Source organism: Xenopus laevis, chromosome 5S, assembly GCF_017654675.1.
Source record: "Xenopus laevis strain J_2021 chromosome 5S, Xenopus_laevis_v10.1, whole genome shotgun sequence".
NCBI lineage: Eukaryota > Metazoa > Chordata > Amphibia > Anura > Pipidae > Xenopus > Xenopus laevis.
Window position 1 is genome coordinate 87,680,217 of NC_054380.1, and position 23,922 is coordinate 87,704,138.

Genomic DNA, 23,922 nt, shown 5'->3' on the forward strand with positions numbered 1-23,922 from the left:
GGCTAGGCATCGAGAATGTTTTTTTACATAACTACTCACTGCCACCACATATTTGCTACCATCTCCATTATGCTGTTAGGGAAAACAATGGGGTAACTGCTCGTGGAAGTGGAACAAGGTATGGAGACAAACTTGTATATAAATGTAATGTACAGGGACAATGCATCATATTTTGCACTTTACGCACTGCCTTCCTTCAATACAGAATTGTAGCAGGTCTCTAGGGAACAGCAAAGGATACAGGCTTAGTGTGGCATAATGTAAATACTCTGTACTTTTGTTTTCCCTTCAAGGCCCCCATAATGGTAGAGCCTAGAACAAATGTCCTCTCTGCCCAACTCTCAAACTGAATTTTAAGACACTTCTTACTGGAGAGAGTAATTTCTGTACAGTGTTTAATGAAATGACATTCAGGATGTCAGAAACATAAAATTACATTCAGATTTTAAAAAAAAAAACAACACCAAATAATGTACCATTTATAAATGACAAATATTTTAAAATATTTTAACATTATATTTACATAGGAAGAAGTCAGGAATATATATTTTCTAAAATTCATAAATCCCTTTCTGACTCCGAAAAACAACATATATTCTACAATATATACACCTTGAGCAACATGAGAACCTATATGCAGAGAATAAAAGTGTTTTACCATGCTTGTCATGAAAAAAAAATATAAACCAATGCAATTAAACTGTTTAATGTATCCACTGTTCTGTGCATATTTCTTTTTAATAGCAGTCATTCCTGGCTATTTACCTACCAAGCATCTTAAACTGACTTTGGAACCACGTTGTGCCAATACATTAGATTGGTAGGGAGAGCTTATGACACTTTCTATTTACACACAAGTATACAAGTATTACAAACTGGTATGGCTGTTCTACATTAACATTACACTTTACTCACAATACAATGCTGCTGATGGAAAGAATATAATAAAATTATGACTATTTAAATCTTCTTTTAATAACAAAATGCATTAACTGAATTGCCCTTCAAATAATTATTACATTTAAAGAACAAATTACTTAATAATTTTTAAAGAGAAATATGTATATACTGTATGGGTATATGTATATCTTTATTTTTATAGTGCTACTTTACACATTGCACCAGGAGTGTTTTAGTGTGTGGTGTGGTTTTAAAAACAAGTACTGTGCATTACTGAACCAGCAGGAGAAGAACACCCCACTCCCACCCTTCAACTCTGCCATTGGATTTTTGTTCTAGGTGTCCACTGGCAGGCTACAATATTATTTTTTATATAGACTGAATATACCACTGAATGCTAAAGCAACAGCTGCCTATACAGAAAATGTGGCTCTGCACAGTGCTTGCATTGTAGGGGTGGAACAGTTCAATAAATAATGTATATACAGTTACTAAACTAAAATTAAGTGCCACATCTTAAGGTGGCATTGACTCAAAGAAGAAGAGATAACTAGATGACATTCAGAGCTCTGGGTCTGAATTCCAGGTATATGTGATCTGGATATCATCTGCATACAAATTATATTTAAAACTTAATGAATGGACACAGTGTAAAGGGTCCTCTAACAGAGGGACAAGTGCAAAACTTTTAAGTACATCCACACACACATCAAGAAAAGCATTTGTTAGAGAAGATGATACAGCTTGATGACAGATTCACAGAAATGGAGGGAATGTTAAATTTAACTAGAAGGGAATGATTAACGTTGTCCAACAAAAAAGATAAATTCAGGTGGATATTAATAGAGAAGTGTCTTTTGGCCTTTTCAGTCTGGGTTTATCCCTGCAATGCCCTAATCATGCTGTAGCATCTTCTCTAACAAATGCTTCTCTTTAGGGCAGAGGCACACAAAGCTACTGTGGGAGATTAGTCACCCAGCGAAAAATCGATTCTTCTTCGGCTCTCAGAGTGCTTAGTTTTCCGAAGTCACCTCAAGTTGCCTCACGAGGAAACTTCAGATGACTTCAGAAACCGAGTGCCATCCCCAGTTTTGTACTTGTCCCTCTGTTAGAGGACCCTTTACACTGTCCGTTCATTAAGCTTTAAATATAATTTGTATGCAGGTGATATCCAGATCACTTATACCTGCAATTCAGACCCAGAGCTCTAAATGCCATCCAGTTATTTCTTCTTCTTTGAGTCAATACTCCAACACTGTTTGGGGTATAAACAAAGGTGGCATGGGAAATCTGACATTTCTGATATTCTCTCGAATGCTTGCTACCTTGGATAACACTTATGTAATTTTTGTTATGTTATTATAAATATTGGTCATTTCTAATGCGGTGCAACTATTCAAAATGGGATCCCGTTCTCAGCCTCAAAACTGTAGGCTGGATAGTCTGACATCAGCGGTTGGAAAGCTTTTCGAAGGGGTATTAAGGGATAAGATACTTGACTTCATTGCAAATCATAATACTATGAGTTTGTACCAGCATGGTTTTATGCGTAATAGATCTTGCCAGACTAATTTAATTTCTTTTATGAGAAGGTGAGCAGGAGCCTCGATTGATTATGGGATGGCAGTGGATGTGATCTACTTAGAATTTGCTAACACATTTGATACAGTGCCACACAGAAGGTTACTGGTTAAATTATGAAATGTTGGCCTGCAGTATAATATTGGTACCTGGATAGAGAACTGGCTAAAAGATAGATTACAAAAAGTGGTGGTAAATGGAACACTTTCTTATTGGACCAGTGTTGTTAGTGGAGTACCGCAGGGCTCTGTACTTTGGTCATTTGCTTTTCAACTTGTTTATTAATGACCTGGAGGTGGGCATAGAAGGTACTGTTTCTATTTTTGCAGATGATACTAAATTGTGCAGAACTATAGGTTCCATGCAGGATGCTGCCACTTTGCAGAGTGATTTGTCTAAGTTGGGAAACTGGGCAGCAAACTGGAAAATGAGGTTCAAAGTTGATAAATGTAAGGTTATGCATTTGGCAAAAATAATATAAATACATGCTAAACACTAAAGGCACTGTGTTGGGAGTTTCCTTAACTGAGAAGGATCTAGGGGCTTTTGTAGATAACACGTTGTCTAATTCTGGGCAGTGTCAATATGTGGCTACTAAAGCAAATAAAGTTCTGTCTTGCATAAAAAAAAAGTGCAAAAACTATAGGGATGAAAAAATAATTTTGACTGAAAATATGCAGGACTGTGCAGGCCTAGGCTGGTTATCATTCCCGGTAAACTTTAGCCTTTCCTTTTTCTTCATGGCTATAAAGTACCTCAAAAATCAGACACGCTTTGTGATCTTTAGTGGACATGACAGTGAGATTATTCTTCAGAAATAATGTATATGGCAGTTTAGGAAATAAGTGTATCTGCCTTTAACTCATGTGGCCGTTGGTCATTAGCCTTCCCCTGTAGCTATATATAGTGTGTTTTTCTCATGTCCAGAGCAGTCATCAGAGGTGGGGGAAAGGAAAAAAAAGATGTATGAAACAGGTGTGCAATGACTTACAGTTTGGCAGATGTGTTTGCATGATGTAAGCTGGCCATAGACGCAAAGATCCGATCGTACGAATCCTCGATTCGTACAATTTTCGGACTGTGTGCGGAGAGTCCCGGCATTTTTCATCCCACGAAGATCGGTCGTTTGGTCAATTGGACAGGTTAAAAGATCTCTGTCGGCTGCTGATAATATCTCTGCATTTATTGCCGATCGTACGATTTTCAGAGGGAGACTGTCACCAGCTTTGTCGGACATACGATTGCTGTAGGGGCAGAACATCGGCTGATCTGTTCTTTTCTACTTTATTTGATCTGAATGGTTAGTGGCAGGTCAAGAGATGGGGAAGTCCGATCGTTCGAGGAATCGAACGATGGGATCTTTGCATCTATGGCCAGCTTTAAGGTAGTTTTAGTTGATATAGAAAAATGACTAACTTTTTGCCACATTATCACACTCTAAATATACAACAAACTCATCAACATCAGAGAATCGTAATCCATTTCCAGGAATATTCTCACACACTGTGCTGCGTGTGGTTCCACGTGTGACACTTGGGGAAGACCTCCTGGAACCCAGCCTCTTTGTCCTCCCATGGCACATGACCTCCTTAAACATCTCCCGGAATCGCGTGGACAGTAGGTTGTACAGGATGGGGTTAACCGCAGAACTCAGGTAGAATAACACCCCAGAGATCACATGGACAAAGCTAAATATTTGATGCATCGCTTCTGTCCAGTCATTTATGAAACTCCACATGAGCCGTTCCGTGTGAAAGGGTGCCCAGCAGATCCCAAATACCACCACTAAGATAACTGCAGTGAAAAGAAAATAATTGTGAACATCCAGTTTTCATTGATGCACAATGCTACAAACTTAACTGACATGCAGTTTATTTTCCCTTGCAGCCATTCATAATTCTATAAGGACCAGTAACAACAAGAATATACATATACACATACACATATACACATATACACCAATATCCAGAAGAATGCCAGCAGGTTTGATGTTTACATGCTATTTAAGCAATTTGTAGCAATTAAGTAAATTTTGATTTACAAAGCCGACTCCAAGATATTGTAGTTAGAACAGTACAATTCTATTATGCAGCGTTCTATAATCTCTGAAACCACTGAAGCAATTGTTACCGTTTTCTAAGGATTTTGGCAGTTCATTTATTTTTTAGTAGCCACTACATTGTCCACCCAATGATATAATGCAATCGGGCGTAACTATGGCATTATGAGACCCAAATAATAAACAATTTCAACATTTAATGGTAAAAACAGGGCAATCTCTGGATATGTTCAGGGCCCAGTAACATCTTGTTACACCAGTGAATGCAATAGCTGTAAATAAAATATTAAAGGAACAGTAACACCAAAAATGAAAGTGTTTTAAAGGAGAAGGAAAGGTTTTAAATGAAAAAAAGCTTCAACAGTTTTATCACATTTGTGCCTCCCGAACCTCTATACTAGGTCATCTGTATGTGTTTTCTTACTTGAGTTACTTGTCTTCAAAGTAATCTGTCTATTTGATAGATTGCTGTTTCCATTTTCAAACCGCTGATGTCACTTCCCCCTGCGACTCTTGCATATTGTGCCTGCGCGAAACATTTTCTTCCCCTGACCCTGTCATGTCATCAATCTCTACTCTGCTCAATAAAATGTTAACACTCACATGAGTATAGTAGTGTAGATATTGCTGCATCGTAAAATGCAGGCAACCACTGAACACCAATGTTTTCTGCAAGTATCATTTCGTATAGGAGTGTGATCTGATTGCAGAATGTGATTAGGCGGGCGGGGCTAACAGGGTCAAGAATATCGGAACATACAAGCTGACTATGCAAATACAGCAAAAGTCAGGAAAAGCCAGTCAGGATACACAGTAGATAACAGAAAAGTTCTGAAGGATCCTGTTGCATGCTACAGAGCTTATCTGTTATCTGGTTTATATCCTGTGCCTTTTCTGCTTTTTCAGTGTTGATTGGCTGCCCTCATGGCTCCACAGCAGCTTGTTTATATAAATTATAGTAGAGTTTCTGAAGCAAACACACCAGCTGTATCAGTGCAGAGCATCTGTACATTTGTTGGTGTTACTGTTCCTAAATGAAAACTATTCCGCCGAACAGTCGATCTCTATAAAACTATATTGCATAAAAAAGCTCCTATATAAAACCCTGCTTTGTGCAAATAATCCATTTCCTTAAAAAATATACTTTTTAGTAGTATGTGCTATTGAGTAATTCGAAATATAAAATTGCAATTTTATCAACTAAGGAATAACCCCTGGGATCCTACAATTCACAGCACACACAAACACATACCTACCAACATTTTGGGGGAAAAAAGAGGGACAAAAGAAATTTGCTGCATTTAGCGCGGCAAATTTTTGTTGCACACGCCCATTTTTGTGGTCACATCCCCTAATTATGTTCATTTTACAAAATTTGGCAGGTTATGAAAGTTTGAACATATTTTTTTCAGTTATTACAGTTTTGCTAATGAAGGTGAATTGCCCTTTAAGCTGTAAGTCTAACTTTTCCTAAGGGACCTCCTTATCTAAATTGTTACAATTACTTATTTGCTTATCTCAAAATTGTTACAAAGCATTTTATTTGCACCTGAGCTGTTCTGGGCTCTCTACCAAAAGCCAATTGAGTTAGAAGAGTTAAGAGGATTTAATTTCCTTGTTCTGTTTGAAATTCTGCATAAAAATCATCATCACCAGTTCATGACCAGTATGGAACTATTTTTCTCTGTGCCGGCACACACGTTATTTAATTGTTGAAAGCATGTTGGCGCTTCATAAATAAATGATGATGATCAAATTAAATCTCTGACAGTGCTCAAGGTGTTAATATGTGCAAGATTCATGAATGTCCTCTCATCAGTTCATCCAGCTGGGATATTTCTCCCAGAACCAAGAGGCTGAGGATGACTTCCTAATAAGGGCAAAATCTGACAAAAAATTCCACAGATAAAAGAGGAGTACAGCCATGTGCTGTCATTGTGAGAGAGGCCAGAGCTTCAGGCAGCAAGATACAAACATCACCTGGATGAATTGCAGGGTCTATAAGTCCAGATAAGTTGCCATCACTCAGTGACAATGACACAGCTTCCCTTATAGTAGTCAGTCTGAAAAAGACAATCACTTTGCTTACTGATATTTATAGGCTGGTTTTATAAGCCGGGCTGCTACGTAAACAGTGCAGTGCTTAGGATTCATTAGATTAGTGTTTATTTCCTACAGGTTTGTTATGACATACCTAGCTAAAATTTAATGTGACTTAGTGTAAAAGTCAAACTCATAGCAATTCAGCACCCAATTCTTAAGAAATTAGAAAAACAGATGGCATTCTGATGGATAGACTGGGATAAGTTCCTACAATCAAGGTGTGGTCTCATTTAAAGGGGAACTAAAATAGAATAATGCTAGAAATGCTGTATTTGTATACTTAACATAAACATGAACTTACAGCACCAGAAACCTAATTAAACAAATGATTTATGTTTTCAAAGTTGGCCGCAGGTTGCTGTCATCTTGTAACTTTGTTAAACATCTTTGGAAGATCAAGACTACACACATGCTCAGTGTGATCTGGGCTGCTGTTGGGAGGTTAAACTTAGGGATTGTCATAAATTATCAAAACAGTACAAGTCAAATAATATCTGGCAGAAGCCGATACAGCAAGACTGACTAATAATCAGAATATGCAGATAACACTGGGTCTGTGGATTCAAATCTCTACACAGCTTTATAGGTAAACAAACAAAGCTGTCGCTTGAAAGTATGATCGTTTCCCTGCAGAGCAGTTAGGGACCGTCTGAAGTTTCCTATTCTCCTCTGATCCTCCACTGTCAGAGCAAGTAAAACGAAGTCAGGTTTATTTAAAAAATTGGTAGATATTTTTTAATCAAAGTATATTGGAGTAGATTTCTTTTTAATTAAATAAACTAAAAGTGGGATTTTATTTTTTTTGCCTATACATCCCCTTTAAAGGAAGTAGGAATATATAAACTGATTATACCGATTGCACTGTATACAGGGGCGTAACTATAGAGGAAGCAGACCCTGCTGCTGCAGGGGGCTCAGGAGGAAATTAGGGCCCCATGAGGCCATAATTTATATACCGTTTCAATAAATATTGGTAAAACTAGTCAACCTCTTATCATTTTGGGGGCCTGAAAAATAATTTGCTTTGGGGCCCAGTAATATCTAGTTACGCCACTGACTGTATAGCAAGAAAATAGCTCAGAAATATTTACTGTTACTGAAATATAAATGTCAATTTATATAAATGCATTGTATTGTTTCTACAAGCAATTAGACCCCTGGGACATGGAGTTAGGGTTGCCATCTCTCTAGTTTTGAACCAGACAGCCCAGTTTTGCTTTGGGCTGTCCAGTTCAAAACTATCTCTCCGGGTTTTAGACCTGGACAAAATGCTGAGTGGCGACAGGCAGACCTCGGTGACAAATTAACATAATGCTTTGTTTGCATACTGCACGATCGATAGAATGCTAAGAGGCTTTTGGTGATGCTTCAGGATTTTCCTCACTGGACATGCCTACTCTCTGCCCCCTTTTCTGACATTAAAGGGGCAATATATGGACATTATCCTGAAAATATGGCTCTAACAACTACTTGCTTTTACATTGAATTGCGGTTCAGTGTCGCGCAATAGCTCTGTGCTTGGAGACCGTTGCCTGGATAGCTTAATTTAAAAATATACTATAAATTAAAACAATCTAAAAAAAATCTTGCATTGATAATTAGGCATATACAATTAATCAAATACATATACAGTAGATGATCCAAATTAAATCAGTGAAACATGTTTCTGTTATTGTGTTGTCACATTTAATAAATTAAAAGTGCTGTTGCCATGGCTTTTCTACTTTTTTTATTAAGCATTCTATACATGCTTCAAGTTTCCATGGTGGTGTAAAAAACTGAAATCTGAATCACATAATATATTGTATATATGACCTATGGTTCATGTGACTCATGGTATGAAAATAACCTGATAATGAAATAAACAGTGGCAGTTTGGCCCTGCAGCACTGACTTTGATTCCAATCAAACTATCTGCACAGAATTTGTATGTCGTACCTATATCTGTGTGGGTTTCAGTTTGTTCCCATACTCCAAAAACATACAGGTACTGTAGGTTTATTGGCTTCTAATAAAAAGGTTTTGTTTGTGAATATGTTAGGAAGCTCCACTGTGGCAGAGGCTAATGTGAATGATATACAGTATAAGATCTGTAAAGCGCTAACATGCTCTGTACAGATCCTTGTTTCATGCATAGTGGCATTGTTCTGTCCTGAAAAGGGAAAGGGCTTTCCCCAAACTGTTGCCATGAAGTAGGAAGCATGGAATTGTTAAGCATGTCATTGTACATTGTAGTCTTACAATTAGCTTTCAATGGAACCAGGGCACTAGCCCAAACCACGTAAAACGGGTTTAGACCATTATTCCGCCTCCACCAAATTACATAATTCCACCTCCACCAAATTACTGTCATTACATATTCTGGCAGGTAGTATTCTACCAACATTGGGTAAATTGGGATCTTTACACCACTCCAGCTGCTACTTGTGCATGGTAAATTTAGGCTTGTTTGCCTGTGATCACCCATAAAAAAACACATTGCTTACATATAATGCTTGCATCCAATAATTGATTGCATCCAGGGACTGTTTGGAAATAACCAGAGATGGTTCAAAGCGAAGAACATGGCGAAGCCTACTACTCAGTATATACAAGAATGTGTGGAGAAATAGAATTTTGCAGATAGTATTTCTACCTATTCAAAAAGAGAATAATCCAATAAATCTAATCTAGGGTAGGGTCAAATCTTGCTACCAAGATTCTATATGGCCGAATATATGTAGACACATTTTAAGACAAAAGTATCTGCACACATTAGAGTACAAGTATCAGTGCTGCCAACAAGAACACTGAACTACAACCAATATTAGTGTATTTTATAGATAGGCTACTTGAAACAGTATCTAGTAGTAGTAAGTAGTATATAGTAGTATTAAGTCAAAGGCAACTGGACATTAAACTCACAGATATGTGAAAGTGTTATCCAGTTACAATGATACCATGATTTTCATTGAGGCAGGTGTTAATCTTTCAATGTCCATGACTGGAAGTGTGAATTGTTGTGAACCCACCAGGGTAAGGATGTCAAAGTGGCATTGTAGGTTGATGACAAGCGGTGTGGCAGGCCCCCTTCTCTTTTCAGAGATGGGTTCTCCACTTTGGCATAAATGGCCTCTTTCACACCTCTTTCAAACCATCTGTCCTCTATCCAAAAAGTGCACATTGTTTTCCTCAAAAGAGTGTCCCTTTTGCTTGAGATGTCGATAGACTGCTGAGTCTAGTCCTGAGTCTAGTCCTTCTATGGTGTTAGCCCTTCTATGTTGGGCCATAGTGGTAGTTTGTCTATGTTGCTTTGCCTGCTATGCTCCTCCCTTCAATTTCACTACTGCTGATATGATTATGCCATATTTGCAGCCTTGATATGTCCACCAGGATGCTTTTATAATCTGGAACTTATTATTATGGAAAACTGTCATTTGTCTTCAGAACATTATTTCATATTGTTTTGTGCCCTCATGCATAGCATAGGCCTAAGTTATTTACTTAAAATCAAGGCCTATCCTTTATACAAAATGAATATATTAAGCAGTTGCTAAACAACCGTGAAAAATAGTTGGGTGGATAAAGTTCCAAATATTTAGAAGGGATCTTGGAAACCTGTCTTGAGAGATAAGCATTAATGGCTCATTTACTTTGTACTTTTTGTAAACCTGCCTAAATTTCTTTATAAACCATTCATATGTGCAGATAGTTTTTTTTTTCTTTGTTGTGTAGGGGGTTTCACATGACTATCCCACTACACTTGGCTATTTAGATTAGCTTCCTGCTGATACATGGAGATTTACATCAAATTCCAGAAATTCATGTGTTACCAAGTGGTAGAAGGTACTTGTTACAATGACTTCTTTTGTGTAACTTTTCTCTTGCTCCTAAAAGCCAAACTAGTAAGACCTGTGGACCTTACATAAATTCTAAATGAGTGATCCTGTATATCTGATTTAGTTCTGTAGTCATTGCAGAGCAAGGTCTGCTAAAATGTTGCAAACTAAGGTTACTTTTTCCTTAGGAAAATTTATGTTACAATAAAAAGCTGTATAGCATAATAATAGAGCATAAAATTTAAGATTACGCAAAAGGTTAATCCTGTTAAGTGGTGACTTACTATAGGATATTCCATAGAAACTGCAGTTTAGAAACCTATAAACCATAAGCAGGACTCCCACTCACCCGCCTGCCCTGAAGCTGTCCATGCTCTGCTCAGCTCTCAAAACTTTTGCGCATACTTAAGACATGACTGTATTTAGGGGAAGAACACTCCCTTGCTTAACATGAGTGCAACGAATAGAGCTTGTGCAGAACATACATTTTGCCTTTCGTTTTCATCAAGAAAATCTTAGGAGGTCAATAAAATATTAGATTATTAGTGCGCAGATAAGCAAAAGCCCATTATGCAGAGACACTATCTGAGCTCTAGTAATGTAATTATCAAACATGGAGTAGCTTCAAGTTACCTATGTGTGCCCTGTTTAGCTCAAGAATAACAAAGTATACATTTTACTGTAATTAAAGCAATAGGCCAAAACTATACTCAGCATAAGCCCTATCCACTGAACAAAGGGGTATACTGCCATTTAAGCAATTAGTGACCTTACATTATAATCGATGGGATCCATTGACAGGTTTAAAAAAAAGTTGCAGTTTCTGTGACATGCACCTGCTATTTGGTCACTAACAAAAATTAAACTCTTAAAAAAAATTATAAGGTTTCACTTGTTAAAACATTTATTAAAGCTGTGATTGCACAAAAATATAGATACTTGGTACTAAGCCTAATATGAATGATTGTGTTATTATGAATGATTATTATTAGCAAAGTCGAAAATCCCACCACTAATGGAAAAAGCCACGACAACAGCTACAGTACAATGAAATGTGCGTATGGTTCTGTATACTGAAAAGAAAAAGAAAACAATTCATTCATTCTTGTACATTACGGGGGTTATTTACTTAATGCAAACGTTTTTCAGACCTGTCGAGGTTGCATATAAGTCAATGGGAGAAGTCCCAATGATTTTTTTATTGTGCGATGGTTTTCGTGCAATACCCCGAAGTTTTCAGGCAAAAAAGCATAAGAAATCTGAGTTTTCGGGTTAAAAATGAGTAAAAATAGGGTAAAAAACCCAAGCAGATTTGATCGGAATTTGTAGAAGAAAATGTTGAGATAAATAACACCATAAATGTATACACACCTTTTACTCACCTCTTATTCACACATTTGTATTTGACACTGTGGGGCAGATTTATCAAGGGTCGAATTGAATTCTATTCAAAATAATAAATAATAATAATAATAATTTTTTGGATACTTTGACCATCGAATAGGATACTATGACTCTGACTTCGATTGAAGTAAAATAGTTCAAATATTCGACCATTCGATAATCGAAGTACTGTCTCTTTAAAAAACCTTCAATTTCAAAACTTCGCCAAATTAAACCTGCCGAAGTGCTATGTTAGCCTATGGGGACCTTCTAGAGCATTTTTCTAAGTTTTTTGAAGTCGAAGAAAAATCGTTCGATCGATGGATGAAATCCTTCGAATCGTTCGATTTGACCGCAAATGGCCAAATTTGATGTAAAAAAACTTCGACTTCGATATTTGAAGTCGATGTATTGCAATTCGATGGTCGAATTTCGAAGCTTTTTCTACTTCGAAATTCGACCCTTGATAACTCTGCCCCTGTAGGTTTGTTCATCCCACTCATCACCCTCACATATATTGCACCTTTGACCTTAATAAAGTTATACACAGGACACATTAAATTCTGGACCCTGAAAATAAAATTCTCATATGTTTTCAGCCTTTTATACCCTGACCTCCTGAAAAAATACAAGAAATCTCTGAAGTTTATATGCTGTAACTGCTTCAGCCATGCACAGACAGTACCCCAAATGAAAATTATGAAAGTTATATATTGGCATTATTTAGAAAGAGATCAGTTTAAATCAGAAGAATGAGAATCTGTGAGCAGTGGCCTGTAATGTCATAATAAATAAAGCATGAACATGTATGATCATATATGTGCTATTTTAAAGCCATACACAAGTTTAGTAGGGGCAAATTAGTAAAATGCAAGGAACTTTCTAGTTCCTTGTCACTTGCAAAATATTGAGTACCATTTCTCACATATTTTTTCTCTTTAGTATTCTTGTATGATTTTTCTGTTTCAAGATTTTTGAAGTTCCATAGATAGACGTTTATTGAATTGATTTACAACCCAACTACATAATTCTGAAATAAATCCACTGCTAGAATTATTTAATTAAAAAAATAATTAAATTGCATTAATTAACAAAAAATGGCTAGATCAGTCTTCTGCAATTTTTTTTTTGGAAGATGGTTGGATTATTGAGCAATATTGGTTTCCCCACAGAACCCAGTCATTATACTTAACAGGGGCACGTATACAAGGCTGTTGAATTCAGAGCTAGAAATGTGTTTCAGCTGTGATTATTTAAAACCAAGAATAGTATAAACAGAGCAGGCAGTATTCTCTTGCATCAGTTGGCTAATGCCCCTACATTTTGATTTACATAATGATTTAACGCCTGACAATATGCTGAACAATTTTAGAAGTTGTAATCTTTAAATGGAGAAACACTACTATGGAAGGTATGTGGCTCCCTTATCATAACTGAAGAAAACATCATCAGCCTAAATTGACTGCTTATGAAAATCAGTAATTTGCTCTCAGCCATATAATTTGCGAATATACAATATGAAATATCTTGGATTGTGTCTATGTGAACTGTTGCATAAATAATTGCCTTTCAACGATTTCTGATGTCTTTTGACGTTGGATTTATTTGGATCCCATTGATTGTATCACTCTTATGGTCCCTAAAAATAATGTTCTTAAACTCATTCCTGCCAATAATGCTTTGTACTGAACTTCCGATTCACTGACCATGCTCCATTCTCCAGCATAAAGTCTAATAAAAGAGTGACATGTTTTTATCCTCCCCTTTTATTGTCCTTTTGCAGCTGTCTCCTTTTAGTATATGTATTGCAGTAATATTGCATGGCCCAGACATCAGTTCATCAGATAATAAGCACTTAATCTGGATACAATGTACTGTACATGCAACAGGCAAGGTTATAGTTCTGTGTGAAGTCTAAATGGTGTTTGGAGAAGAGCACAGAAGTGACTGAATTCCATTACCGCGTTCATCCGATTACCTTTCTAGAGAAGCTCAATAGAATTCACAGAACATCTTCCTAGATGTCAAATGGTACCAATATTTGACAACTTACTATTAAGGAAAAAGAATGCTGTCACAAGCCTGTAATCTGAAAAATAAAGGGCATCCAATGGCAAGTGCATTCAGTATTCTGAGTAGTATGTATTTCTTTCTAAGCAGTTAATACTGACAGGCAGTGTGAAATAAATAATTTTTCACAATGCCCCAGTTATTTAATCAGATTCTTAATATATGTAAAGTATGTATGATAAATAATATATGACCATATAAATCAAAATGTACATAGAAATATTTAAGAATTGTAAATGTAATTGCTTTTGAAAGTACTTTCTAGCTTATTATATTTTCTGCAATTCTGATTCTGAAATAATGTTTTTTATTAACAGGCAGAATCAAAGAACAAAAAAGTATAACAAGTACAGGTATAGGATCCCTTATCCAGAAGCCCATAATTCAGAAAGCTCAGAATTATGAGAAGGTCATCTCCCGTCGACTCTAATTTAAACAAATTATTTCTGTAATAATTAAATAGTTCCTTGTACTTGATCCTAACTAAGATATAATAGATCCTTATTTGAGGCAAAACAATCATATTAGGTTTATTTATATACTTGTGCCACATTAAACAGCAGTTACATTTGCAAATACCTATAAATCATTTGATATTTCTAATGAATTCATATTGGTTTGGATGATCAGTCGTTGCTGCTATCATACCACAATTGTTTTATAATGAAGACATTTAGGGGCAGAATTACTATCCGGCAAAAATTCACCAGCGTCCACTTCGCACCCAGCGCAACACGGCACCAGACGCCAATTCGCTCAGACAATACCAATTCACTAACATGAGGAGTCAGAGTCGGACTGGGGGCCCGGGGCTGTCGAAGGCAAATCTGGCAAAAGAGGATAGCGTTCAGTAAAGTCCGCATTTTAGTTGATTTGCGGCCCATTCGCCAGCGCGAATTGTTGCCTGCCGAAAGAGTGCAAATGACCGCTAGTGCCTGTCTCTTTCGCTAGCGAATTGGCGCCTGCACCCATTATTGAATTGGCGATGTCCCTGTGGGCAGTAATGCTAGCGAATTGACACTAGCATTAGCCACTTTACCCTTTAGTAAATTTGCCCCTTAGACTGATGACCCCAGTCGAGTTGCACAGGGTGATCAGTCAAACCAGAACATGATAAGGAACACTGGTCTTGCGTTTGCCCAAAATAATGGTTTAACCAAATCAAATTTTAGACCTCATGTATGTTGTATGTAAACAATTCTAGTAGCACAAGAGAAGGCGATACTAGCTGTGAACAAACGGTTTATCCTATTTGGTTTCCTTTGGAAGTGGCTTGATCCAGAGCATTTCTGTGTAAATTTACTTGCAAGGAAATTAGATTCCTGCCATGCAAATACCTACAACCTTTCTTTAGCACTGATCTTTAGTTTCCCATTCAGCTCAGTAGTGTAACTAGCAAGTGCCAGGCCCCTTCCCTGCAGAAAATATCTTGAGGCGCCGGCTTGAACATTTCCTCCTGGCCCACTTGCTACCTGATTGCGCTGCATCTCTAAGTTTAAGATAGGAGAGATGCTGTGGAGGGAGGACTAATATACAGGAGACCAAGTGGTCTGGCCCCCTCACCCGTGGGCTCTGCTGTATCTAGACACAGGATCAATGGGCATTATTTAAGATGGCAATTGCAACATAAACAGATTCTGCACTACATTTGTTCATTGTTGTCTGCCTTGCAATTTGGAATTTGGTCCCAGGATTATTCCAAGTGCACACAGCTCAAAAGGAATGAAAACTGAAGAGCACTGTGAAATGTAAGAAAGGGTTTATAAATGAAACTGCTCTCAAACCAGAAATTCCCTGCTCCCCAACCAAGATATTCAAATCAATTATGGGACACCCAACATTTGACATTTTAATAAAAGGTGAGAAAACATTTTTTGGCATAACATTAATTTTATATACAACGCACTTTTGTACTCTGGTTTAAATAATGACTTTTCCTTGGCAGGTGATTTGCATTATTAGTCTAATGTTTATTTATAACATAATAATTCTAGTCCATGGCAATAGCATAAGGCATATTCAAGACATTTTTATAGTTTAATTTTGATTTCACACTCATTTGCGCTTACTTGTGCTAACTTAGGGCTTGTCAGCACAAGTAATAGAGTGCTAAGTAAAAAATTATTGGTTTTCTCTTTACATTGCACATTAAAAACATATCCCACCTATGTTATAAATATCCTATGCAGTGCATGTTGGGCCCCTGCCATAAAAATCTTCAGAAGAGCCCAGCACACATAGCTGCCACCATCTGCAACCTCTCCCCAGCTGAATGCTCATGCAACTATTTAAAGAAGAAGAGCGTCAGATTTTAATGCAAAAGAACAGTTCTGTCCAACTTTTGTAGTACTAAGGGATGGAATTTTTATGGGCGACACGGCAGAGGGCCAATAATGGAAGCCTAATTTGACCACTCCCAATTTTTTAAACACACCCACTTTAAACCACACCCATGTTATCACAAGAACCAGAGTATGGCACACACAGGCATAGTAGGGCAGTCAGAGTATGGCACGCCCAGGTAGAGTAGGGCAGGCAGAGTATGGCACACACAAGTAGAGTAGGGCAGAGAATGGCACACACAGGTAGAGTAGGGCAAGCAGAGTATGGCACACACAGGTAGCATAGGACAGGCCGCCATTTGGACAGCCCTGCTATAGAGTAAGCCAACCCCGCAATCCCCAGCGACCGCAGTTTACCTTTATAGTTATGCCTCTGATCCTATGCAATATATCAAATAAACCACTGCCTTTTCTGTCCAGCAGATGTCAGTTGATTATACATAAGTATCAGCCATACAGATGGTATCCTAGCAATTAGGAACGATCATTCCAAGAAGGTTATATTTTCTTAAGCAGATTGATGTCCTCATTTTTAAAGCACACTATCGATCATTATTAATTAGTTAAGATAAGGCTCTATAATGGGCACTTGTATACTGTACTGTTCTGTTCTGCATGAACTATGGAACATGAACCTTTGTCACACAACATATGAAGCACATTAAAGGAACAGTAACACCAAAAAATTAAAGTGTTTTAAAAGAATGACAATATATTGTAATGTTTCCCTGTACTGGTAAAACTGGTGTGTTTTCTTCAGAAACTCTACTATAGTTTATATAAACAAGCTGCTGTGTAGCCATGGGGGCAGCCAATGAAAGCTGAAAAAGGAGAAAAGCACAGGATACACAGCAGATAAAAGGTAAACTATGTAGTTTACAATGGGATTCTTCAGAACTAATGTAATCTACTGTATATCATGTGCTTGAATGGCTTCTCCCATGGCTACACAGCAGCTTGTTTATGTAAACTATAGTAGAGTTTCTGAAGCAAACACATTTTACCAGAGCAGCAAAAGTACATTATATTGTCATCCCTTTAAACACTTTCATTGTTTGGTGATACTGTTCCTTTAACAAGGTTGGACAGATCAGAATGTTAAATCTGTAGCCCATCCACTATTGCTGAACTGTAGTTCCCAGCATGCCTCTCCTACCAATAGCATAAAATCCTTGGAAAATGTGAATAAAATGATTTTATAGATGACAAGTTATTTTCTATGTGTAAAAAAATGTTTTATATATATTTATACATAAACACACAATTTGAGACTGATTGGAGCATTTGCTCTCATGCTGAGCATTTGTATTAGATTTTCATTGTATGGAATAATGTGCACACATTTTTGAATTTTGTCTTTGCATATCTGTGCATGGCAATTTGTGATGATTCTGAAATTAAGTATTCAATTATAAGTCTCTGTGCAGCTATGCTAACGTACAGAACTGTATTCATCTCTGGTGCTCCAGCAGCTCGTCCCTTCCCTTGGGGTACACCCCTTCTCCTCAGCTTTGCCACCTGATTTAGCTTCAATTGCCTGAGCAGAGGGATTTTTTGTTAAGCCTTTCCATTTTATGTTGAGGCTCCCAAGGGCCACCCCTAAAGCTGCCTCTCTAGACACTGGCTTATATAGAAATGTGGCCCTGCTTGTGTATTCTTTTTATATACACTAGATTTTAGGTTGATTTCAATAAAGTCAGCTATCCTATTTGTCACTCTGAAATGTGATTTGTATGCACTGTCTCTAGGTCAGTGGTGCCAAACCAGTGGCTTGTGAGCCACATGTTGCACACTGACCCCTTGGATGTTGCTCCCAGTGGCCTCAAAGCAGGTGCTTATTTTTGAATTCCTGGTTTGGAGGCAAATTTTGGTTGTATACAAAACTGGTGTACTGCCAAACAGATTCAATATTGTGAATTGCCGCACCTTATCTCACTTTACGTTCTTGGTCGTCTTCACCGCTCTTCACACCATCCACATCCACTGCCACCTCTTGTCTCGTAAACCCTTTTATCTTGCTGCTCCTTACCTCTGGCATTCCATCCCTGAATTCCTCTGTAAGGAATGCTCTCTTAATCTCTTCAAGAAAAAACTACGAGTTTACCTTTTGGACCACTAGAACATTAGCCCAGTCCTTTCCCTACTGACTATGCCTTACCTTGTGCACTTTTTTATCTCCAATTTGTACCTGTATGTAAGCCTCCCATCCACTTAGACTTTAAGCTCTACGGGGCAGGGACCTCCTTCCCACTTTGTCTCTTACCACATAGCACTTAAACTCTTTGTTCTATGATTCTGTATATATTTATTATGTGATTTGTCTCCCCCATGTATACTTTTATATATATATATATATATATATATATATATTGTACTTTTATGCACTGTACAGTACTGCAGCTCCTTAACAGTGCTTTACAAATAAAGTTATACATACATACATACCTCCTTGCCTCTCCTATGATTCCTGCTTGGTGGTGCAGATCCCTCTAGAGGGTCAGCACACGTCAGTCACATGTAACTCTTTTCCTACATCCAATTACATGGTACTGCCAAACAGAGCCTCGTATAGACTGCAATTCCATATAGAGGTTCCAAAATGGACAATGACAACCCCTATTTTTGCCCCACCAGGAACTTTTTATATGCTTTCTTTGCTCCCCAACTGTTTTTACCTTCTTACTCTTTTTATCTAAATGTTGCTCACGGGTAAAAAGAGGTTGTGACCCCTGCTCTAAATAGATAAACTACATTAACTGTGATTATATTTCATCTGCCTACTGAGAAAATGCACATGTTTACATATAGTATAACTCCATTTTAGATTTGTATAGCTACAAATTTCTGTGGAGCAATTTGTGACGTTAAATTCTATTAGTTAAACTAAATAAGAATTAAACTAAATATTAATACAGTGGATCCATTTCAGTCAGTCAGCTAAGATATTCTGAATACCAATTTTGTACATTTATATATTTTGAAATTGAAATAGTTGAACTCCAAGTCACTGGGCTTTATTGATTGTATTTTATTTTTAAACTAACATGATGATGTTTATATTATTTACCTTATCTGTTACAACAGTCTATGTACTAGTAGTGCAAATATTTTGTTGGGAAATAGTTGCCTGAATTTGCCTGTGGGTGTTATGCCGTCAAATCTCTGCATTATGTTATAAGAATATTTGATAATTCATTGAGATTGGGTATATTTATGTCAGATGATTTAAATGCTAAATATTTAAATATTACTGGAACCAACTGATAGGCTTTTTGAGGTTATCAGTAAGAATGTTGCTATGTTAAAGATGTGAGGTGTGTAATAGAATTATTATTGAGAAAGAGAGAGAGGTTCCAGTTCATGGGACAGTAAGGAATACAACTGCAGGGACCTCCCCTGGTGATAAGCCAGCATAAATTGGCCTTTCCTGTATGAGTGGTTGTGTAATAAAGCCTTAAACAGAAACCCTGTGTGATTGTATTCCTGCATATTCTCTTCAAACGTTGAACTGATCTATGTGTGTGAATTGCAGTCGTATTTTTAACATATTCTTGGCTTCATCTATAGCGGAAGTAAAATACATTGGCAAGGTTATGGCTGATGTATAGCAGAGACAGAGAAGCTTTTATTCAAAGAATCAGCTTAACAGAGCTTCTAGTCTAGCTGACTTGATGGCTTACAACCCGTACTGTGCCCTTTGCAGTATATCCCTGATGTTGCAAGCTAACAGCATGATGCAAAATATATTTTTATAATAAAGGTTTGGGATTTATTATACAGGATGCTTGGAATGTGTGGCCTTTCTATAATGTAAAGCACCATATCTTGTGGCTACTAAAAATACTTTTAAACCTTTCAAGAACAGTAGAACGGTTGCACCATCATCAAGGTCATCAAATAGGTATCTTTTCTTAGTTTATACCGTACTGTCTTATTATAGAGGAACAAAAGCAAATCAGACAAAAATATGTAAGGATAGCATACGAAACTGCACTGCCTTATATTGTAGCTCTCTGGTTTCCATATAATATGGCAGGTATATGTAATAAGAAACCACCAATCTGAATATGAGTGTTTTTCCTCCTCTTGTATTTATTCTCACTGTCACATATTTGCAGCTGGCTTTGAAAAGGAAGTCTCAATTCTACATTCATGTGAGAATAACATAACCTCTGGCTGAAATGAGTCAGGTTTTATTTGATCCGATTTAGTTTAAAACTTCTTTATGGAAAAGCATGTACATTTGAGTGTAGTATCATCTTTAACTAGTAACCTAAAAAAAAATTTAAATTATATCTTAAAATAGTGAGTTGTTTTTTTTTTTTAATCCCGCCCATTTTGCTGGAGCATAGTTCAGTTTTTAAATATGTTGGCACTGGATATCAGATGCCATTCTAGTCACGTTACATATACACTAGGAGCCAGTGGGTAATAATGAACAACATAGACATTTTAATGTTGTTGTATATGTAAGAGAATCCCATAAAATTTGCTACTCTCCTTATATTGCTAGCCAGCTTTTCCAAAACACATTAAACTAGGTGCTTCACATGAAAAATAGCAGCCAACATTGCACTAAGTGACCAGAGCTGTCTTTTAGAGGTTGAAGAAACGAAGACTAGGAAGATTGTGGGAATACTAAATAACTCTTGACAAATTGAGACAATGTAAGCAGTTTCTATTGCAGCCTTGGTTCAACAGTAAAGATGGGAATGAACGACTGCAGCGGTATAGCAGGTCTGTAGAGCAAGATTGCCTGTGTTGTCCGACCTGTGGAGTGATAATTGCTCCTACAACTTGTACTTCAACAAAAGCTGAAGAATCATAAACTCCTACAATGTATAAATTATTGGACACTGCACAGTCTTGTTTGCACAGGGCTCCACCACAACTATCTAGAGTTGAACCATTTTGCCACAATGTAAAAACATATACCTATTTCTAGGCCTTTAGTCATTTCCATACTTACATAGCATTTTTGTCACCTGTCTCCTTCGGGTCTTCTCCTGCTGCAGCCGAATATTTTGGTAACTGTCTCCTTCCTTTCCAGATTTGGTTTCTAAGACTTGCAACATTTTTTCTTTCTTAAGTTGAAGGCCAATAAGAAGGTACAGGACACTGATGGTGCCCATGGGTAAAAAGAAAAAAAATATGGTGGTAATCTGGATTATAAGGTTGTATATCCAACGGGGCCGCACTACAGTGCAGGTGGAAGATCCTGGCACTACACCTATTCCCAACACACGTAGGTGCAATATGCCATTAAGGCTTGTATTGGGAATGGAGCACAGAATAGATATGACCCACACAGTGAAGATGACTCTCTTGGCATGGTTTCTGGTTACCACATACTTGGCCCGAAGAGGATGTACAACTGCAATGTACCTCTCCACACTCAGAGCAGTTACATTTAGTATAGAGGCAAAGCAAACTGTCTCAAAGAGCAGTGTCTTAAATGAACAGCCACCTTCCCCCAAAACAAAAGGATAGTTGCTCCAAAGTTCATAGAGTTCCAGAGGCATTCCCAGAAGAAGAACGAGCAAGTCAGAAATGGCCAGGCTTAATAAGTAGTAATTAGTAGGAGTTCTCATAATCTTGTGTTTGAGAATCACGATGCAAGTCAGTATATTTCCCACAGCTCCAACTGCAAAGATGAACAGGTAAATAACACATATTGGGGTAAAGTAGCTCGACTGTTGAGGACCCAGATATTTAAAAAGCAACTCATCCAGTGTCATGTTACAATCCTCAGGATTTATATCACAAAAACTATAGCAATTGTTTCCCATGTTGACTTCCAATTTATTTAGGTTATGAAAAGGTTCCACATGATTTAGAGAATCTCCCACACTTGAACAGTTGCCAAAGGAACGCGGCATCACTCTTTATTAGTAGATCTGGAAGTCGCTCACCGGTCCTGTGGGGAAAAAGCAGCAGTAAATTCCTTGTGCTATAAGAGAAGCTACTGTCTCAAAAAACAAATGAAGTTTGATTAAAATAAAGCAGCTTTATGCCTATGGGCCTATGGTGCATTTCATTTGTAATGTACTAGGTCTTTGTATGGAATATAAATGTTAGCCTTACTGGTTTAATTAGTGGGAAAACAAGATGTAAAGTTAGAAAAAGGAAAGCTGTAATCGTCTTGTAAATCACTTTTTTTTCTTTTTGTTTTCAGCAGTTTATTATCATGAGGGCAATATCTGCTAGGAATTTGGATGTGTGGGTTTCCTCCCATACAACCAAAACATACAGCCAGGTTAATTGCACAAGAATTTGTGTATGTGATAGGGACTTATGTACTACTAGGGCAGGGGCTGAAATGAATAATATGTCATCTCTGAAATATATGTTGGAGAATGATTAATAATAATAATTTGGCACACAAACATGCCCTTCTACCTGAGGACTGGCCAGACAGAATAGCAAAAGCTTAATTTACTGATGCAGGAGGCATCTGCTGAGGCTTCTCAACTCAGTTCTATCCTTCCACATTGCATAATGGAAGAAAATATAATGTTAAGCAATGCAATTTAATACATTTAATATTTTCAATGGTTAGTATTATATATTATTATATTTTAGGGCAGATTTGATTCAGTGAGAAAAAGTTAACTCACATGGATGAGATGCAATTTGTGGAGAAAAATAGTTTTATTAATTAATAATTAAGTAGGTTCCAGTTCCATAGACTTTAAGAGTCTGGCCACAAGAGCAGATTCGGAGAGATTAGTCACCCCATCGACAAATCTCCTCTTCTTCAGGATGACAATCTCCCCGAACAGCCTGCCCACTGCCGGCTAAAATGAAAATCGCCTGGTGGAAGGCACACACGGCACGCAATTTTCCGAAGTCGCCCGAAGTTTCCTCGTATGGCAACTTTCGGAAAACGAAGTGCTGCGTGTACCTTCCCCCAGGCAATTTTCATTTTAGCCCAGTGGAGGGCAGGGGAAAGGCAGTTCGGGGAGATTGTCGCCCCGAAGAAGAGGAGATTTGTCGCTGGGGCGAGTAATCTCCCCGAATCTGCTTGTGTGGCCAGACCCCAATAGAGTTTTCACGTGATAAACAGTGTTTTTTCTGAATTGAATTGTATCTCCAATTTAATCTAATCTTTGACTTTTCATGTGATGATTTTTTTCTCAATGAATTGAATCTGCCCCTTTATTTATATAGCTACATATTAATTATAATTCAATATAATTGGAATTGAGTGCAGTGTTTGTTTATCACATTCTAGTCTCCTGATTTGCCTCTTGAAACAATGTAGCAGTAGTAACTCCTTCTCCACCACGTTAGGGGGATTCTTGTTTCAGAAGTCAGAACAGAAGTAAATGTATATTAACAGTTACATAGATATGGTTCCAATTGCAATTGCAATTTTAAGTTGCAGCATTAAAATAATTGGAAAATCACTGGAAAGAATTTAAATGAAGAGTTGCTTAGAAATACATTTTCATTCATTCTACAAAAAAACTGTTTTTGTATTGCCGCAGACCTGTCAATTCCTATATTTTTTCAGGAATCATGTGTATTTATACCCCCAGTGGCAAAGGAGCAGTGGACATTGTCTGGGCATAACAAGCATTCTATGGGCATAATGGGGAGTCATCAAAAGTCAGCTGGACTTGTATTCAGGGAGATTGAAGTTGAACGGTGGATCACTGGAAAC

At 37.4% G+C, this 23,922-nt stretch overlaps 1 protein-coding gene across 1 annotated transcript in view; it reads right to left on the reverse strand.

The window, feature by feature from the left end:
• Nucleotides 1-3,793: 3,793 nt before the first annotated feature.
• nmur1.S (neuromedin U receptor 1 S homeolog) overlaps nucleotides 3,794-23,922 on the reverse strand; it is a 36,596-nt gene continuing 16,467 nt past the window's right edge. Inside the window, exons 2-3 of the mRNA XM_018265601.2 lie at nucleotides 21,226-22,173; nucleotides 3,794-4,275 (exon numbers count right to left, since the gene is read on the reverse strand). Coding sequence (XP_018121090.1) covers nucleotides 3,893-4,275; nucleotides 21,226-22,135 — 1,293 coding nt within the window. The 5' untranslated portion in view covers nucleotides 22,136-22,173 and the 3' untranslated portion in view covers nucleotides 3,794-3,892. The remainder of the gene's footprint in view (nucleotides 4,276-21,225; nucleotides 22,174-23,922) is intronic.